This window comes from Cryptotermes secundus, unplaced genomic scaffold (assembly GCF_002891405.2).
Source record: "Cryptotermes secundus unplaced genomic scaffold, Csec_1.0 scaffold263, whole genome shotgun sequence".
Classification (NCBI taxonomy): Eukaryota; Metazoa; Arthropoda; class Insecta; order Blattodea; family Kalotermitidae; genus Cryptotermes; species Cryptotermes secundus.
In genome coordinates, this window is record NW_019738352.1 from 55,489 (window position 1) to 77,168 (window position 21,680).

A 21,680-nucleotide genomic window follows, 5' to 3' on the forward strand; every position below is an offset into this window, starting at 1 on the left:
TAAAGTTTACTGTATCCTCTAATGTCCTTGTTGCAGGTGAGATGATAATCGCCAATGAGAAGTACAACATGACAGAAATCAACAGTTCTTACTACAGTGTACAAATGCGTCTCACCGTTAGAAACTTCCGCAAATCCGATTTTGGAGGCTATAAATGTATTTCGAAAAATTCTATCGGCGACGCAGAAGGCAACATCCGGCTGTACGGTGAGTTCTTCTATTCAGAGCATCTTACACCACTAATGATTTTGTGTGTGTGTGTGTTTGTGGACACGAAAATATTAGATTTCGATTGCTCCCGTATGGGTTACGATATCACTACTACAAACTCCGTGGTTTTAGTCAGCAGGCAAACTATACCGACCGAGCGACCGCCGCTTGTCGGCGAAGTCATTGCCAACTTTAGAGGATAGTGGGTGTCGCGTGGTCAGCGCAGAGGATTCCCACGGCCGTTAATCTCGGTTTTCTAGACCAGAGCCGCTATTTCCTTGAAATAACTCCTCGGTTATGCTCATGAGGCTGAGTGGACCCCGTTCAAGACCCACTACTTCTCAGAAAATATGGTAGCGCCGGAAATCGATCCCGGACCTCTGGACCTGTGGCTAGGAACTCTGACCACTAGACAACAGAGGCGGTCGCGATATTGCTACTTCATAATGAAAAGGAAAATTCCTCGCAAAAGATATTTATTTAAATAGGGACATCGCCTGAATGTTAAACGGCGGTGTTCGCAAAACGTCCGTCCTTCATCAGTAAAACGTAGAATATGATAGGTCATTCTTTAAGGGGAAAACATTAAGCTAAGGAAGAAATCGAAAATTCTGGAGATCCCAAATTCGATTCTCTACGCGGAAGGCCGACTGAGGTATTTCATAGCCTGCAATATTCTCTTCGCGCAAAGTTTAAATGATTACACTTTTTCTGTATTTTAAAATAATGAATATTATTGCGGACTTGTTTAACAAAATCTAAATTGTGAAGTATCAGGAAGAATAATGATTGTAAAAAAGGGGCACACGGTAGCGTAGTGCTTAAGGCACTATGCTACAAGTCGGAAGGTCGCGGGTTCAAATACCGATGAGGTCATGAGTAAAGCTCGGCCTGCACGTAAGGCTGACAACTTTACCGCCATCTTTGAGCCGATTGTCTAGATAATGTGGGACCCTCAGCGTCTCACAACCCTATGGGCCTTCCTGGCCTCTTACACGGATAGCTTTACTTTTTTACTTTTTACCAACAAAAATTTATCGCAAATTATATTTATTTGTGTAGAGTTTCGGAGGTAATGTTGGGCATTATTTGAACAGTTGGAAAGAGATATGTCGATAAACAAAATTTCTCCCCATTTTATAAATTTCATTTCAATCGGATAAAAGTAGGGTGAATATAGGGAAGTGACATAGTTTGCCTTTAGACTGAAAGCTCATTTCAGAGAAGGTTTCTTGGAATATTACTGGAAGGCTCTGAAGATATTTTTCTTCTTCCGCTGGCTCGAATTTGAAAGTATTTCCGTAAAAATATTTAATAAATTCCTGTTCCAAATTTATAATACCACGTTCTTGTGACCATAAAATTCACTAAAATATTTATACTTCTTTTGGCTTATTTTGGACTTCACCCATCGTCTGGTATGTAAACGACAAAAAGACAAGAAACCACGACGTTTCGGAGACTGGATATGTCTCCGTCTTCAGGTGGATAGGGAAGGATAAACCTACTCAGTTGGGCCCCTTAGAAAGAGCTAGTCTCAATCCAGTCATGGTTTTTTTTTTTGTCTTTTTGTCTTTTACATACCAGACGATGGGTGAAGTCCAAAATAAGCCAAAAGAAGTACAGTATACACCATCGTCAGAATCTTTTCAAGTCTATCTAAAATATTTATATTATGTTTCAATGGTTCTTGTAAATTATAATAGTAATCGACTACGTCACGATTTATGAGGTTTGGATTGGTAACTGGATTTATTTAAATCTTACAGGTCCTAACTACAATTATAAGGCTATCGCTAATTATCGTACTCGACTTCTCGCTACAACTAGTTCTTCTCAGTTTGTCTTTAGTAGTCGCTGTCTGGCACCTGCTCCAACAATGCACATTTCCTGTTTCCGTGTTCAACGACCCCTGTCCTGTTGCTCGTCGACTTCCGAGCCATGAGTGTTCCCTCACTGGCTATCCCTGTCACTCACACTGGCTCACACTGACTGACTGATGAATGCTATTGGCCGTCGCCAGCACACTGATGGTTGGTTCCTAGTCTCACGGGACTCATGACCATGTTTTACTGTCTGACGGCCCTGGAGCTTTAAGATCTTCTCACTGTCAAAGTCAAAGTTATGTTACAATCGGCGGCCAGTCGGTCCAAGACGCAAGACCAGATTTTTGTTGCTGTCAGACCGTTGCTAATTTGTTGATGTGGGGAGCCCTATTTGACGAGAGGACGGGTCTATCGTTTACAGTTCCTGTTGGTTACGGCCAGCCCTAATTAGGAACCGTTAATTTTGGGAGGCTTTTCATTCCACATTTTTATTTCCTAATGTACGCATTTTATTTCGATCAGATTTGATAGTGGAGTACAACAATAACTTTGGGGATTTCAGGCTCTCACAGCCCCACGCTAAAAGTTTTTGGTGAACGTTAGCTTCATTTGAATCTGTAAAAACCTCGTACTCTAAGACAATTTGTTATTTCTTAAAAGCAATTAATCGTAGAGAGAAAATTGTGACAAACTTAGGTACCTTAATGTAAATCCTTTCTTGTTGCGGTTCATATGTAAGGAAATAAGGTTAGATTATTCATGCGCCTGCGCAGTGTTGTGGTATGAGGCTAACTTAATTGTGTCAACGCAGAATTTAAAGCTATATAAGAGTATATTAGCTATGAGAGTAGTAGATTCGTATCTCCGACGAATGAAAGTTAAAAGCAAGCAAGAACGTTAAAGTAAAGATAATTCATCTGGAAAATTTATCTTCTGAAGCATACATTTCAATTCTTCTCCGATCTATAGATATTCATGCTTGTGGGAATAGGACCATTCTGTCATGGAATCCAATTCAGGCAGATGTACACTGCTCCCATGAATTGCATTTATAGGGTCAAACTCCCGGAACGCATAGCTTGGGTTGAGTTCAGTGCCACCTGACACCTCAAGTTCACTGTAACGTTAATAGTGTTTGTGTCTGTGTATGGATTTCTACCTTTATCTGCACATTGCATGTGGTACGCATCTAACTCGAGTGATATTCAGCTCGAAGCTTAGCCGAATTCCGGCTTCTTGATCGAGGTTTACCATGGATTTCCTAAGGCCTTGTAGATAATTTCCACAGCAGTAACTTCAAGCAAGTCACGAATGGTTTCCCTTACTTCTCTCCGGATTCATAATTCACAATCACTTTATTGTGTGTTCGTCGACAGTTGATACACAGCAGTAAAGCAACCGAAAAGTCATGTATATTTCTGCACATAAAGCACAGGACTGTAAACTTAAATGGATATTCTGCAAGGTATTCAATCCTTGATCACGAATTTTATATACCAAAACCAGAACAGGCCGCAGAATAATCTGATAATAATAAACAAGTTAGTGGTGAAACTTTAAACTCAGATGCCTCAAAAGAAATATTAGTTACTCAGTGCAACAAAATTTTTGAACAAGGGATTGAGAGAGAAATTGCCCAGACTAACCTAACGATTGGAGCATACGGTAGCGTAGTTGATTGAGGCACTATGTTACAAGCCGGAAGGCCTCTGGTTCGATTTCCAATGAGGTCATTGGATTTTTCAGTTTACCTAATCCTTCCAGCTGCATATGGCCCGGGGTTCGACTAAGCCTCTGACAGAAATGGGTACCAGGAATATTCTTGGAGGTAAAGGGCGGCCGGCGCATAAGGCTGACAACCTGACCGTCATCTGTCAGCCGATTGTCTAGAAAATGTTGCAACCTCGACGTCTCACAACCCTATGGGTCTCCACGGCACAGGGGCAGCTTTACCATTTTTTAGCCTTAACGCTTGGTTACTACAAGCAATTTACTGGAATATAGAGCTGTATAACCTCCTTCACTTTTTGAAGCTCAGAGCTGATAAGCATGCCCAGTCTATGCGGAAGTTATGTTGGGCATAACAAAGAATTGGGTACCACTGTCCTACGATGCCTTCATTGAATAATGTTTAAAATCAGCCTGCATTTCAAGAACTGGTCTTCAAGTAATTTGTAAGTTGATAAATGGGGAAAAATAATTAGGGCCGCGCCATAGCTCCAGCGGTTAGTCGCTGGCTTCACACTGCGGAGGCCCGAGTTCGATCCAGGGTCTGGTCAAGTGGGATTTGTGGTGGACAAAGTGGCGCTGGGGCAGGTTTTCTCCGAGTACTTCGGTTTCCCCTGCCATTCTTCATTCCACCAATTGCTCCACAATCACCTTCACCTATCATCTGGGGCTAGTACAATAGTTCAGAAGTGGCCGCAGTACAAGGGCCTTAGTGCCACCCCACTAGCAATAAAAAATGGGGGAAAATGTTACTGAGGATAGAAGCAATACTGGTAGAAGAGAATGGAACAAGATGATGTTTATACTTGATGAAGAACCCGAAAGGTAAAGGCATGCCCAATAATTTCGTCAGTTAACTCTTGTCCCTCTAGCTAGTACAGAGTAGGTTTCCCTGCATCATACATATAAATATACATAATATATTTGTATATGTACCGTATTATAATTAGAATGATGAAGTTAAGGAGAATGAGATAGGCAGGGCATGCAGCACGAATGGAGAAGAGGAATGCATATAGGATATTGGTGGGAAAGTCAGAAGGAAAGAGACCATTGGGAAGACCAAGGCGTAGGTGGGTGGACAATATTAAAATGGATCTGAGAGAGGATGGGATTATTATTATTATTATTGGAGGGAGTGGGTTCCCCATGCACCGCGACTAATAGTCTATTGTACGTCCCCCTTTGATATTCTACCAGTCGCCGTACCCCTCCGATACTGACGCTCGCTATCAGCCCCGTTCAGCCAGCGAGGCTGGCAGTGGTACCCGATACTTCCCCATCTACCGGAGGCATTTGAAACTACTTGGGCGGGATTAGATTGGATTGTTCTGGTTCAGGATAGGGACCAGTGGAGGTCTCTTGTGAACACGGTAATGAGCTTTCGGGTTCCATAAGATGTTGGGAAATTCTTGAGTAGCTGCAGATTTGGCTTCTCCTCAAGAAAGGCTCAGCTCCATAAGTATGTAAGTAAGTAAGTAAGTAAATAAGTAAATATGTACCGTATAGTTAGTTACATATCCTATGGTGCCCTCTCCTTTTTGAAAGCATGGGCCCTTTATAAAACAAATTAAATTTGTTCTCTATAACGAAAAGTTTAACGTCAGTGGTGCTTCCAATAGATACGTTAGTCATCACCACACGTTTTACCTGTTGAATGACAATGGTGAAATCATTGTCATAGACGTATCACAAAATTTCATACAATTATTATTATCATTATTAATTTAGTATAAAATTTTGTCATAATGATAGTTGTGCATTCCTCACAGATATTTATCCCTATGATATTTCTCGTAATTTTCCAGCATGTTGGTACCACTGAACATTCAAAAAGTATCCAACACTAAAACAAGAGGGAGAAAAGCGAGCACTAGAACAAATACAAAATAAAGCAAACAAAGCAATCGAACTGCTCCCGTTCTACAGTGGCACGAAGCCCACACAGAATTAAAACCTGAGTGTGCGTAATTGAAACACAGGTGGGATGGAAGCACTAATCACTGGAATGTATCATATATTGCACTATTTTGATACCTACGAAAATTGCAACGTGCATTTACTTATTTTTAGCTGAAACGTATGGTACTAACGAAAAAGAAATAGGGACCACCAACTGTTCAACGAAATTGCTCTTGTGTGTGTGTTGAAGACGAAACTTTTTCAAAGTACTTGAGAATACCTCCTGCTATAAAATGAAATTGGTTTCCGTTGGAATCGACGGGGATTTTGAGGAGATCCTTAGTTCGTTATTACCAACTGGGGTCGCTAGCAAAGTTTGACACCGTTGTCTTCAGAACTTCGGTTTCGTTTTTAGTCTGCCATATTTTGTCAGAACCTTCTAGCTAGTTTCGGCAAATTTGGGAAGTGGATTTAAATGGAAAAGGTTTCTTATAGCTTTCTCTACTCCTGCTGGTACCTCGCACCTTGAATTATTACTCTTAATATAGCACTCTAAGTCCCCCCATACGCACACAGTTTGGCCTTCCGATCGACCTTACACGCAAAACTGTGACAGTTTACCCCCTCCCTTTCCTCCCCATACACGCGCAGATAAAGCGGCAGGCTTCATGACACAATTACGGTCTTCCAGCCTATAAAGTTGAGTCACACACGTCACGTGCTAAGGTCCTGCAGGCAGAACTGACGGACTGACGGGTTTCCGACAGGCCAACAGTCCAAACGATTGGCCGGCCGCACCTCACATGTCAGTTTTGCCTTTCAGTCTTCGACTGTGCAGGCCGAACTTGAGGCCAAACTGTGTGTGTATGGGGGCCGTAAGAGGTAGCTTTGTATTCTCGAAACTCAGATAATACCTGAAGAAAAAAGCATTTGGGCATATAATTCTCTGGAATCGTTTAACAGCACCCAATGAATTGCCTGCCGATCACAGTGGCCTCACGGTCTGATGCATGAAATGTCTTCGCCCGCTCGAACACTAGGATCGTGGGTTGGAATCACATTCAAGGCATGAATGTTTGCCTGGTTTTATTCTGTGTTCGTATTTAGCGGTCTTTCGATGGGCTCATCACTCGTGCAAGGAGTCTTACCGACTGTAAAAGGTTAAGAAACTGAAGTGAAACGAAGCGTTTGACGAATGCCCTGTGCTCCAAGTGGGAGCCACAATAATAAATGTAAGTAAATAAAACGAATTGAGTAATTCATGAATGTCAGGTGAAAGAATGATTATGTATAATGAAGTGCGAAGGAAATGGAAGGAAGCCATCGTGATGTAGGTCTATTTCAATGAATATCTCATCATTTATCTGGAGGGACTATGCAAACCTGCGAAGATTATAGATCATTGGATGAAAATGGTTACGAATGATGATGTAAATTTGTCTTAAAGTAGATCTTAACTTATTACACACCATTTGCGTTTCATAATCCATTAAGCCACCCTGAAATACTAAGCATCTAATATTTAAAGTTGAAAATGAGCCGTCAAGGAAATTAAGAACAGATCAGTGCATTGCATTCACGAATTGTTCGATGTTTGAAATTGGCTCCTTCAGACCCAGTTGAGAAGAAGCCCGTCCTCCTTTCTACGTGGGGGGCACTCTGATGTGTTCGAAAATTTAGGCAGTAAGGTATGGAGTTATACAAAAATTGACCATGTGAACAATCGAAAATGTATTCAAAGGTTGTTTCAATCGAGATGTTACGTAATGTAATGTTCCAGGATTATTTTTGAGAATTGTGATTATTAAATTTTATTTTAATTTCACGTAATGTAAGGAAAAGTATGGATGATATTTAAACGTGTGTGATAAAGCTTAACGTAAACTTACATTTTGAAGTCTGTTCTAAATTTAACGAAAATTTTTAGAAGATGATTTTTGGGGATACCCACACATAAAAAACTGCCACTGTCAGCTTTTATTAAGCAGTTAAAACAAAGATCAGAAAGCAGGCACTCCTGAAACTGTGAAAGTGGTTTGCTTACACATGTGTTGTTCTGAGGAACATATGAAGTAGGTTGATATGAGCTATGCGCAACCAATGCACGTGACATCCAGCAAAATAGATTCGTACCAAGAATTGCGGTGTACAGTGACCGTCTACACAACAACTTATTAACAACAAAAATAAAACAGATGAACGTGCCAGTATTAATTTATTGTGTTTATATTGTACCGTTACATGTTTCCATCTTGACAAATCATTAACATGTGGCTAAACATAAATAAGTACAGATTCATTGACTTTAATTGTTTCTTGTATCCTGTTGTGTATTTAATCAATATTAGAGTCAGTGAATTGCAAGTTCACGTTAAAATGGATTTCAGTTAAATTAATTTTGAACCCACCTTATGAAGATCTATCAAGATCGAAATATACAAATATAGTGGTTTAGCATAATTGCAGCAAATTAACAGATATTCTTGTCTGCTTTATTTTTGTCATTACGTAAATTGTCGTGTGAACAGCTGCTCTATACCACAATTCCGTAAAACGGCAGGTTGCAGAGAATACAGATTCGCCCTGAAAGCCTAAAGTCTGAAGTAGAGCCCTATTCAGTGTTTTATTTCTCAGCCGGTTCGCACACCAGAAAGCAGATGCTGCTTACCGGCAAAATAGTCGAGAGGCTAAGTCACATCTGGCAGCACATTCTGCATTTCGACCGTGAGGCTGGAACCCAGAATGAGAGTAGCCGGTGCAGTTGATATAACACACTAACGTCTGACTTGTGAAATGGGCTTATTTCGAGACACTGTAGCCTTCACAGCTGATAAAGCATAATTAAAGTAATCACATCCCTGCATACTAAAGTAGACTGATTTCGGCAATATATAAATAGTTGAGTTCATAAAAGGTAAAGCTATCCCTGTAACAGGCCATGGAGGCCCATAGAGTTGTGAGATGTTGAGGGTTCCACATTACCTAGACAATTGGCTCACAGATGGCGGTAATTTTGTCAGCCTTACGCCCCGGCCGCCCTTTATCCCCCAGGAAGATTTCTGGTACTCATTTCTGTCAGAGGCTGCCAGAGGCCATAGTGCTGCTGGAAGAATTAGGTCAATTGAAAAATCCACCTCATCGGGACTCGAACCATCGAACCAGCAACCTTCCGAATTGTAGCATAGTGCTTCAACAAACTACGCTTCCGCGTGCCCCCCATGGATTTCATAATGTAATTCAGAAATCTAACGTTTAAATGGACTAATTCGTCTCTACATAACCATTGCAGCTATTATTATTATTATTATTATTATTATTATTATTATTATTATTATTATTATGTGTCTACAGCCCTTTGTTGGGCCTTAGGCGCTTTTTCAGTTTCTTGACCCTATAGACAGTCGGTAGGACTCCTTGGACGGGGGGTCAGCCCGTCGCAAGGCCTCTACCTACACACAGAACACAAACGCAGAATAAACGCACACAATATAGATATCCTGCCTTGAGTGGGATTCGAACTCATGATCTTAGCCTTTGAGGGAGCGAAGACAGTTCATGCCTTAGACTGCTCGGCCACTGTGATCGGCATTGCAGTTGATATAGCTACTAAAAATAAACAAGGAATATATTTGCTGAAGGAAGAATAGTCCACGATGCTTAAATATCAAGGTTGACAAACCGTCTTTAAATTGACCAGGAACCTAATCCGTGGAGAGGACTGAAATAAGAAATCACATCTGTTGGCAAATCTGAAATTGCAAATGCCATACCGTATGCAAGGCTGCAGCCCACGAATTAGGAGAAAACATTTGCAGTATACAGTTCGGAGTTGAATAAATTTTGTACCAAATGTATGAAACACTACACTGAGAAATAACAGCAAACAAGAGCTTGGTTCTAAAACGGTATTTTACGCAAAACGTAACTGAAATTGAATTACAGCTACGTCTTCAATATTGTATTTTGTATTCCAAGATGTAAACTTAGCGCAGTTTCGTGATTCCCATGTGAGCCGTGGGTGGGAGTTCCTTGAGTCACCCTCCTTCACTTCTCAAGTCTCTCTTCTTGGAGCATCTCTGACATCCGAAACCCCCTCCTGCCCTACCCTTCGCATTTCCTTTGACCTTCGTTAAACTAATTACTATATATCTCTCTTAATGTCGTCTACTCCATTTCTACTTTACACTTAGACACTGTGGCTCCTGTTCCAAAGCCAGTACTCCCTGCTGCCATCTTGGCTCTTATAACTGACCTCCAGTTCGCGGTAACTGCTTGAACATTACCCCGTAATGGGCTCCTCCACTACACACACAAACACACACAACTTTCTGCGTAGTTATAAGTGACTTGAATTTCGTGGTGAGCCACTCGTGTGCATCTGATATAAGCCAATTGCTACGATCAGTTATACACCCGCTTGGTATATATGTACATTGGATTGTAGCAGTAAAATAATACTCTTCGTCATCCATCGTAATTGAGAGGCATCAGTGTTGTTGGACGATGCTTTACAATGGCTGACAAGGCCCGTTTCTATAACCCTCTTTAGTGTCGCATGGTGAGGAAGGTAAATCTTCACAGTATAGCCAACCGTGTAACTTGATGAGTAATGCCCACATCATTGTATGGGTCTGCTACGTTCGATAGTGAATTTCATGTCATGATGTTCACATAAAATCCTGTTTCTAACATTGAATTAGACCAGGGGTGAACAAGAGAAGACGAAGTGTCCGCGTATTACACGAAAATGAGATCATTACAACAGATTCTATCATATGATTATTATAAAAGTGTTTTTTAGATATTGTATTTTCTTTGTTGTCCGAAAGGAGGCCAGATGATCTAACAGGGACATTTCATTTTGGATTGGTGTAAATTGTATTAGTCCGTTATCATTTCCTGCTGTGAGAGATTCGAGTTTCTCATGGCTGTGCTGTCAAGAATGCTGTCTTCTAGGATGTGAGGCCAGGTAGTCTTATAGAAATTAACGACGTTTCGGAGGAACATACTGCTTCCATATTCAGGGTCAGAGAGTAAGCCAAGCAAGTAAGTGTAGAAAATTGCTGCTTTTACTTTCGACTTAATTTTCGACCCTGAAAATGGAGGCATAATTTCTTCCGCATTGTGGGAAAACTTCTGTCCTACTATCCGGCATTACATACCATAAGGTAGCAATTTTAAACTACTTTTGTCTTTGTACTCTTTAGAGTGTTTCCTGTTTCTGTGAATTGTATTGGTTTTTCTTTCGTTGATATATAACGTTTGATCACAGAAGACTGAGTTTCTAATTAATTAATTCTGTACCTCACAGTCCTTCTTGAGGAGCTGGCAGTCGCTTAGTTACTCAAGAAGTTCCCCATACTTTATGAAATACGAAGGTTTATGACAACCACTGAGTACTGTGCTGTTCCATATTATTTCCATTTTGATTCCATTCCTTCCCTGTTTCTCTTAGTACGAGTACTATCCTCTTACCTAGTTCTAGGTCTCCCAAGTGCTTTGCATAAATATATCCCATCACCCTATTAACAAAAGTTCAGTGTAAGAAATGGGAGCAGGGGTAGCGGAGTCGCTATAGCGACTGGATGTAGGCTGGACGACCGAGGGGTCCAAGTTGGAGTCCCGGTAGGATTAAGAATTTTCTCTCCTCCAAGTCATCCAGACCGGTTCTGAGGTCCACCCAACATCCTATGCTTCTCTGGGGCTAAAACTGCCACTCACCTCCAGCTAGAATCGAGGTCAAGAAAATGTGGATCTATGCGTCCACTGCCCCATACCTCTTCATGGCGTGGTGCTTAATTAGTTAACCATAGGGAAAACTTTACCTTTGCCTTACAGAGTAAGAAATTCCACATTAAGTAACCATCCTGCTGTTGTTTCCTCTCTCTTGTCTTAATATTCTTGTCGGCACCTTGTTCTCAAAACCCCTCAATTTAAACCAAACAAAGAGCCAATCATGCATGCAAAGGCAACAGACCTATCAACGATCACTCTTCATGCTTACAGAGATGGAATTACCGAATCGCATGAAGAGCGCGCTGGAGCGAGAGGACCTGGACCTCGAAGCCAGTAATGAGGCCGACAGTGAGCCCGGCCAGCACCTGTACAACGGCTACCAGGGCCCGCTGAGGGAGTCGGGAGACGGTGGTGTTGTGGGCGGCGAACCCGGGGAAGATGGTTCATCTGTAGCCAGCAGCTGGAACTATGCGTCCCGCCTGTTTAGCGCCCTCGTCCTCATCCATTTGTTGTGAAGAGTTTGGCGCCATGTTGGCTCAGGTGTTTTAGAAACGTCAATGTCGCCCATTTAAACCGTGTGTGTTGTTTTTCTGAAGCGCAGACTTCGATATATATCGAATGACAGCACGTGAGTCCGACAATGCTTGTAGATGCACTGTCGTATGTGGAAACGATAAAAAAGCGTCCTCTATGAAATACTTTTATAGTCCAATGGCATGGCATGAACATTGTGATAGTTTTTAGCAGGAAACAGAAACATACTGCGCTTGAGTGACATACTGACTGCCCGAATTTACGACGATAATTCTGATTTAGAGGGAAAGCTCAAATAATGTCAGAAGCAGATTGAGTTAAGGCGGGATATACTGACATGACGCAATATAGCAAACGACATTCTTATAAGGAGCTGTGGTTCTCACAGCGGTACATAAGAAGATTTATGTCCCAGATGTTAGAACTAGTCTGACAATATACTTATAAAGTCTTAAATGAAAGTTTAGAACGGGTTTGCATTTTGTCAAAGGAATACATTCCACGGAGATGAACATAGCGATTCGCAAATTGTGTTCCGTGGAGCACTGAGGTTTCGTAAGGCAATTCCATCAGTTCCTTCGAGTTAATTATAATAAAGGCTCAAGTTGCAGGAGACTGGACAAAACTTCGTAATGTGGAGATACATAATTTGTTTGCTTGTACCCAAATATTGGTTGGGTGAACAAACCATAGGGGCCGAGACTGACAGAGCGTGGGAGATGATACAAAATATTATTCGGGAAACCTGAAGGGAATAGACCAAACTTGGGGAGGGGTAATATTAAAGCGGAGCTAAAAGAACACCACGCTCTATTTCCAGTGTAGGGTTTTGACCTGATTTCATTTGGATAAGTTAAAGGACGATGCATTATGAATATGGAAGTTAGCCTTCGGGATCCATGAAACATGTTAAATTTCTTGACTTGGTGCGTGATTGGCAAGTTCTGGAATAATTGTAAAACGAACTTTAAGCCTTTATAAAAATTAAAACACATAATATATATATATATATATATCTTCTACAACTTCCGAAATGATAACTGGGAGTATAAAATATTTCACAGACTCCAGATTTTTAATACTTATTACATTCAGGAGCTTAACATCTAAATCATTTGTGGAAAAACTTCCTTTGCTTGAGGCCTGAGGCACCTTGCAACCTTGTATGCGACAGAAGCTCTAATCTTTGACGGAAAGCGAGAAACATGAAGCAGGGCTGCCACCACCGTGAGAATCGGGCACACTACTAGACTTCATTCTGTCCGTAACACCAACCCATGATAGTGTATAGGAGGTACGGTGGTAGGTCTGCGTGAATTTAAACCTCGGCACTAGGTGTGAGTGGTTATCACCATATTCGGGCAACTTTACCCTCGAGGAAACGGCCCACTGAATGAGAATTTCATACTGTCAGAGTGGCCTGGATTGGATTCGGCGCAAAACAGAAGAATTCCTGTCCTTGTCTGGAACTGAAGCCTCGCCTTCCAGTCTATGGTCAGTCACTTAAGTATTTGTATGGTTCGACTGTTATCCAGTTTCCGACAGCCAATCCACAGTCTTCTTTTTTTTTATGTCCATAACATCTTTCCTGTCTTTTTTTTCTCTCTCTTAACGTGAAGCCAAAAAAAAATGTGTTTTGTCGTACGAAAAGTTTGGGAAATACTGAAACTGAAACAACTAAAATTGATTTATAGCAGTCACTGTTCCAATTAATATGCAGAATTTACTACAGAAAATTCTTATATACCGCGTCGCTACTACTGACGAGGAGAACGGTAATGCACGGTTATACATGGTTTGAATCATGCAGACTACTCATCAAGCCATCCTAACTTGCTTTATTGCGATATTTTTATAATTAATTTTACAGTTTATCGTCAGGATTCTCGTATTTTCAACCCTGCTCCAATGAATTAAAGAGTTTAAATTAAAAGAGGCTTAACAACAAAAACACTGTTTTTGAGATAGAAGTTTCCGAATCAAGTAAACATTAAAAACAATTATTATTCAGTATTTTCATATTAACTTAAGAAATGTTCATCTCTTTCCATAAGAATAGAACATGACTATACATAACCATGTATAATCGAAATAAATTCATAACCATTTAATTGACACGCTGTTCCATTAAAAACAAATTTACATTTTTGTCAGAATATTATGCGGTATAATACGGCATGTGATATCTGTATGTGGTATAGTATAGAAATAAATAATGCTAAGTAATCATATTTCCAAGAAGTGAACACGAAACGCATTGCAATGCATCGAAGGAAACCCGAGTGGCAGCCTTCGAAGTGTCTAAGATTTTTTCTGTCCAGAGAAAGAATTCCCTTAACAGTGCTAAATAACTGTCACAGAATTATTATAAAACGCCATTTCCTTTTTGATCCTTTAAAGTGGTAACTATATGTTCCACCAGTTTTAATTTTTAAAACTCTGTGTTTTAGTCACACAGTATGTGTACCTGCCCTGTTTGATTCTGTGAACAAATAGCTCATATTTCCCTACATATCATTATCTGATTGGTTTTCGTAATGGATGCGAAGTATTTTCTGTAAGGTAGGAATAGAATTCTTAAACGCGAGTATTACTTGCAAGAAGCTCCGAAATGGATAAGTAGCAAAATATTCATTATACTTAATTTTGTACTGTAAAATCCAAGCCGAAATTGGACCTGTCGTGCCCTAAGAAATCTGCAGTGTTACAGAAGAGGGGCGTTAGTCAACATAAAAAATAATATTTTAGCTTTTCACGGCTTGATTATGAAGAATTCCGTCTTCTGGGATGTGGCATCATGTAGATATTGTGTAAACCGACGTTTCAGAGGAACATATCGCATCCATCTTCAGGGTAGAAGAAAAATCCGAGAGCGAGGAACAAAGGTGAGCAGATGGCTGCGGATTTTTTCTTCTACACTAAAGATGGAGGCGATACATTCCTCCGAAACGTCGGTTTACACAATATATACATGGAGTCACACCCCAGAAGACGACATTCTTAGGAAAAAAAACTTTTCGGAAGAATAACAAACAAGTTTAGAGTTTTAGGCAGTAACGTACATTACTCGGAATTTTATTATGTGAATGGAAAATATTGTGTCTTAGTGACGTAACTTGTTTTCCACTTCACTCGTTTAATGAAGGAATTTCGCGACAAATTTATATGATTGGACCACTTTTTACGGAACTCGCTTTTTGTTGAAACCACAGAAATGGAATCCCTATATTTTCTAAGTATTTAGAAGTGGCCGAAATGTCCAGTAAATTTATTCTTCTTTCGTCAGCGATTCCATGGATGCTAAATATTCATGAGTCCCTAGTTCATGTGCATTACTGAAAATGCTAAACAAAGTAAAAACACAGTTTCGTCCGAATTACCTTCATTCATATCAAACAGTCCCATATGAGGACCGTATAAGTAATTCATGCATATTGTCACGTGTATGAGTGACTATAGACGGGTTTTGGATTGGTACTTGGATTTATTGAACACTTACGGATCGTAACCACAAGTAATTATAGCGCTGTCGATAAACCTGCACACACTACAGATCACTATTGTTGCGTCGGTCTGTCACTGCGGAATCATGTTTACCGTACCGTTGCCCGCAACGGCCATTTCTTCTTTTTCCACTCTTCTGGCTTTTAGCTGCCAAGTTCCAATATCATACATTCACAACTAGCATTTTTGTATAATTTTGAGGGAATTCTGTCTCTTACCAAACAGTTGTAGAAATATCCGTCAAAAAGGTTATACTTTTTATTTTCAGAATGTGGCCTTTTAAACATCTAAAAACTATAAAAATTATAGGGGATTTAACATAAAATTCGAAAAGCCACAGATCACAATAAAGACTTGCTTTCATACTGCACTGATTGCGTTAAAAGACTCTCAGAAATATCCAAAAAAAAAAAGATGAACACGGGCTGCATCTATACATAATAATGAAGTAAAATTCCCGAAGTCAATATGTCAAGGATTAGAATTTATCTTATTAAGCTTGAAATTCAATTGGTAATGAACTGCTGGTATATTTTTTTTTCCTTGGCACTACAGCCCCAGTGGGCCTAGACCTACCTCCATGAACTCCGTTCACTTCGGTTTTTCTAGACTCCTTGGGCGGGTGATCAGCTCGTCGCAAGGCCTCTACCTGTAGACAACCTGGTATATTAATATTGGCAATATTATTATTATTATCTTCATTATTATCATTGTTGTTAGGCCTATCAATATGACGTAGGCATATATGATTCACACCATTTTGTAAGTAACTTCCACCGACCGTTTTTTCAGAGTTTTAATTTTTGTAGTTTCCTGGTCATTATAATTTCGCAACTTATGTCTTATGAGTGAATTCGGCTTTAGCGCTTTCACAGTGAATGTGAATACAGAAAGAAAAATGGAAAATATTATATTCACTTTAGTAGATTCTTGAAGGATGGTTTAACTATGTTACCATGTACAGGCTGGCGATGAACAAGTCCATGTACTAGTGTCGCTGTACTGATTTCCAGTGAACATAATGTTTACCATTGAAGGGAAAGTGAAAACACAAATGTCCCTCGTGACAAGTATCGATCATTGATCCTCAGAATGTTGTTCAGATATGCCACAATTAACAGTCTCTGAGTGTGGATTTTGTGCAGCAACTCCTCGAAGGAATATTATGGATTGATTATAAGCGACTTCCTCATATTGGAATTTTGTTATAATAAAATCGAAGCTGTGTATACCAATGAACGTTTTAAGACAACGAATAGCTTTCTGAGTCTTGAGTGTCGCATGAAAAATTTGAGTAGGACAGCTTTGGATCTCCTTCCTCCTGTACAACATTTAATCACCCTCAGTTCAGACACTGAGGGTGATTCGCGTGAACCATGAATTGTAACTTTGGATTCGTGAAGAGTCTGAGGTATTCGCGCGGTGAAGAATAACTCATCTAAACTACCCATTCCGCCAAAGAAATCCAGTGGAATTAAGTTCGGAGAGCTGGTGGCCATTTGTTAGGTCCACCTCTGTCAGTCCTTGTCTCGAGCTAGGTGTTTCTAAAATACTAAATTTGTAAATATTCGCTTGTAACTGCGCCATGCAGTATTGCAGACTGTCGGCCGTGGAGGGCAGTGTTCTGTGCGTATCAGCTTGCCAACTTACATGGACTGCCCGCTGTCTCTGTACTGACAGACGGTAATCCGGAATATTTCACGTTACCAGACAACCACACTGTCTGAACTACTCATACAACGTATAAATAGAAGGCGGTGAAGTTCATTCGTCCCAAGCTGATTTCGAAACTGCCAGCTGAATTGCTTTCATGAAAGCACAGAACAAACCGAACTCCTGCACCCGCTGCGAATCTACTGCATATATCGGGAGGATAGAGCATCATGTCCACTCCTCTTTCTAAACATCAGTGTTGTTCTTCATGTCATAAGACTTTCATTGGACTATCGCCTTTGATTTTAAACGAATTTACAAAAGAGTAAACATCACTTATAAGCCTACTGTTTCTGTTAATATGGATACAAAAGTTTCATATACGTGTAATATCCAGGTTTGCAGACATTCGACAAACCAGCGCACATAACATACGAAGATTATTCTGTTTTCGAAATAAAATAAAGTGAAATGCGTGTTCTCACTTTAAGGAAATTGACTGTGGTAATATGAATGCAATAACCCATTCTGTAGGGAGAATGATACACAATCTATTGGAAAAGTGACCCCATGTAAAATGGGAAGTCAAAATAAAATTACTGGAATAATTTTTTCCTGTTGCATAATGCTTCAGGCAATGTGACATTTTATAGATGTATATAACTTGTATAAAAGACTTGTATGATACCAGTGTTTGGTGGTACCAGCACTGTGAACTGTTCAGCTGTATACAACTGACTGTTTCTATGTGCCAAAAATAACACAGTGCTATTTGTGCCCTGCCCTCTGTCGCATATCAAGCGAGAAGTTTGTCTGTGTGTGTGTGTGTACTTGCAACGTGGTATACTCTGGGAGATGTGCCAACAGCTGTATGATCGTCTGTGGTACCCGAGAAACACTCTTTTCGTTTGTTAATTTAGGTTTTATTTTCTCAGTTCTTGCTTACTGAAAGAAAGAAGTGGCTGTCTTCGCAACGTCAATTAATTTCTTTCTTCAGGTTCTAACGACTGATTTTAATAAACCAACTTTTTTTCCTTGCGAAAGAAAGTACACCTTATATTTAATTAAGTATGATAAACCTAAGTTTCCTCGAATGCAGTTTAGTTCCTTGATTAGAAAAATCTATTTTCAGAATATGTATTCTTGGATAATTATGGGCATAAATGTCTCTGTTTTTTTTTTGTTTCTAATTACTTCAGTCTGTTACACATGTCAGTCAGCCTGATAGCAACAAATACGTTTTGTGCTTGACATTGCATTACAGGCAATATGAGGTTTCAAAATTTAAACATTTGTTTTGCTTAAAATAACAATATTCGGAATCAAATTTTTGTTAAGAAATGAAAGGAGAATTTTGCAAGACAGCTGGACGGTTCAGTACTGCTAATAAGAAAGTCATGAAGTAGATACGACCATGAGCCAGTTCCATCCTCTCTCACATATTCATGGTTTATTACTAGATTTTTCTCGGTCTCCGAATTGGCCTCTTCACAGGACCTCAAGTACCCTGAGCAAGTAGGTCTGTGACTTATTACATAATATAATAAATGAAGAGCGAGGGTAATTTTCATGAAGACGTTTTTCTTGAAGTTGTTAGAATTTCTGTTTCGATTTCAAAGATAATTTAAAGCGATTTTTATTAATATATCTGACTCTTGACAAATAAGAGACTGAAATATCGTAACATTTGGAATAATAAACGTATAGTAAGCATATTAGCTTGTTTATCTGATAATCGTACTGCTTACATCATAAAACTAAATCTATTAAAGAGGGACCACATGATAAATCTATGTGGTTTGAGGGGCAATATAATAAAATGCTACATAATGTGAAATTAGATTTCCGACGAACGGTCTGTGAAGATTTGGACCGTACTAATCCAGCTGACGAGTGTTGAAGACATTTGTGAATATGCAAATGAAGAAATGTACTCCTTAGAACTATGAAATTAATTACTTGACCACCTGAGTAAATACAACTTTTTCAAAAACGACCTTGTAACCTATAGTTCATATACACATATGCAATAGCCATTATTAGTAGATTTGTTTCCTTGCTTTCAAATGTGAACATTCCAAAGACAAACACAGAGAAGATTAAGTTATAAATATATGTGTAGTACAATAGGATATGGTTTACGATTTTCTATGTGTGTGATTGTTTTTTCCACATTATTTCAAAGGAAAAATGTAGTTATCACGGACTTATACAGGTGGCAGGTCCAGGTGCCATCTGAAGAAAAAAAATTAACTTAATTCGCCTTTCGAGAGATGAAGGGGGTAGGGGGAAGTATAGATATTAAAATTATAAAAGAAATAAAGAAGGGGGAGAAAATGAAATACAAATGAAATTATTTCCTGTTTCATTTTAGCTGGCCTTTCCCGCTAGTAAAATTTAATCCCACTTGGTCGTAATCAAGAATAATCAAATATTGATAAATTGTTGACTACTCTTATATTTACATCATAAAGGTGAATGTAGTGTGCTCCTCTGAAATTTGTACTCTCGTTATAAATTAATTTACAAGTTAAGTTCAATTTTTTAACTCTTTAATATAATGGAATACTATCACCTGAATTTACAACGCCCATAAATCTTCATGTCTTATATATTTTTTCTAGCAATTTTTAATTAGTATAAATTCGGTCTAATAATATATGGGCTCAACTTTGCAAGAGCACAGTTAACACCCGCATTAAGAAAGTTGTATGCTTTTGCATCACGATTATCGATTCTTGATAATCTTTATAGATTAACCCGGATGCATTAGACTGAATTGGTGATTTCAATCGTAAGAACAAGTCGTTAGAACTCTATTTCAATTAAATGACGTTGCTATCATTCAGCTAGGAATATACCAAATATCTTATTAATTAATATATCCAACGCAACTTTGCGCCGACATACATAGAAGACAACATAATATATTATCCGAGCGTTAACGTTGTACCAATAAAAGATTTGAAATGGACCATTTCTCTTAGTCTCTTTTTATTTTTCCCAATACACTCTTGTATGCAAAATGAATTAGGATGTTCCATTAATATGTGACTGCCTATTTATCTATGTCCTAACGTGTATTGTCTCTCCTTCAGCCCGTCAGAAGGATAGAGGACCCAAGTACAGGACGTAAAAGTACTGTTATTCTTATTATTATTCTCTTATTATTATACATTTTCGAAATGTGATCCTTAATGCTCATACTTCCAGCAAAAACGTTTCTCTAACATCCCCTTACTCTTCGCCTTGTAAACTAAATATACCGTGTTATTTTCACCCACCTGAGTTTACATTCAATTTCCTTCATTCCCTTAATTTTATGAACAACAATTGAACAATAAGCACCATGTCAGTCCATCCATCTGTTTGATCCCATATTCCAGCTTTGTTGCATTGAACATATTCGATGAAATTTTGTATTCTTGCTGCACTAAATGTAACTGTGCGAATCTCATTTCGGTTTACATCTGTCCAAGGTAACCCGTATTTTGCATAAAGCTCAACTTTCTTGAAAACTTTTGCTGCTGATACATTCGGATATAAATATTTGTGAAGAAAGCAGTCTTTTGGGATTTGGCACCGTGTATAAGTGGTGTTAACCGACGTTTCGACGGTTAACACCACTTATACACGGTGCCAAATCCCAGAAGACTGCTTTCTTCATAGTCACCGCCGTGAAAGCCTCAAATCTTACATAAATATTTGTATTTAGCCGAATTTCGTTTCGAGTGAGATAGCCATCCTGAACCGCGAAGCGCGGAAGATGCGAAGCACATGCTTTCATCAGTTTGCAACTTTGAAGGGAGGTTCTTAATTTTCAGGCAAAGTCAACATGTAACTTGAAAGAATGTGATATTTTGTGAGACAAATATGCTTATTTCTACAATGTTTAATTCCAACCCACTTTCAGAAGTGATCCTAAAGGACTTCGTAATGTATTTCCCTCTAAGTAAAATGAAATTCAAGCAATACGAGTATACGTAGCCCATTATTCTCTCGTAACGGATGCGAAGAACACCTCTAGAACAAGCGTGTCAAATGCGGTAATGTATTCTGTAGCTGCTAGTTCCCAAAACTCACGGCCCACAGACCACGGACAACAAGCAGACCGCGGAAAATTCTCAAGTGCTCCGCCTTCATTTTCAACTGCAAGGTCTCACCGAATAGACATGAGTTTTACCATGTAAAAATGAAGAGTTATTTTCATGAAGAAAGTCTAGAAATTAATAAACGGCTTATAATATTTGAATTTTGTATTATAATTTACATTAGGAACAATTAATATGCGAACATTCTCACTGTGGCTAACGTTCGTAATTATATTTTGAAACTAAATTCGAACCAATGCAATAATATAGGTACGGACGGTTTATACAGTTAAAAACGAAGTGCCCATTCTTCAACCGACATAAAATAATATCACTGTATATAGTAGCTAAAACATTAAAAGTAATAACCCTAAAGTATTACATTTAAAATACACTCAAGTTAAAAAAAAAAAAAAGAGAATTTCGAATGAAGTTTGGAATTGCGTCCAAAAGCTCTACCGAAATTCTTTCACACTGCTGTTACAGCCCTGGATCT

General features: G+C 39.2%; 1 protein-coding gene across 1 annotated transcript in view; it reads left to right on the top strand.

Annotated features, from left to right (window-relative positions):
• LOC111870752 (lachesin-like) overlaps window positions 1-14,727 on the top strand; it is a gene marked incomplete at its 5' end in the record, with an annotated part of 69,709 nt that extends 54,982 nt beyond the window's left edge. Inside the window, 2 exons of the mRNA XM_023863270.2 lie at window positions 37-207; window positions 11,673-14,727. Coding sequence (XP_023719038.1) covers window positions 37-207; window positions 11,673-11,917 — 416 coding nt within the window. The remainder of the gene's footprint in view (window positions 1-36; window positions 208-11,672) is intronic.
• Between the last annotated feature and the right edge of the window lie 6,953 nt (window positions 14,728-21,680).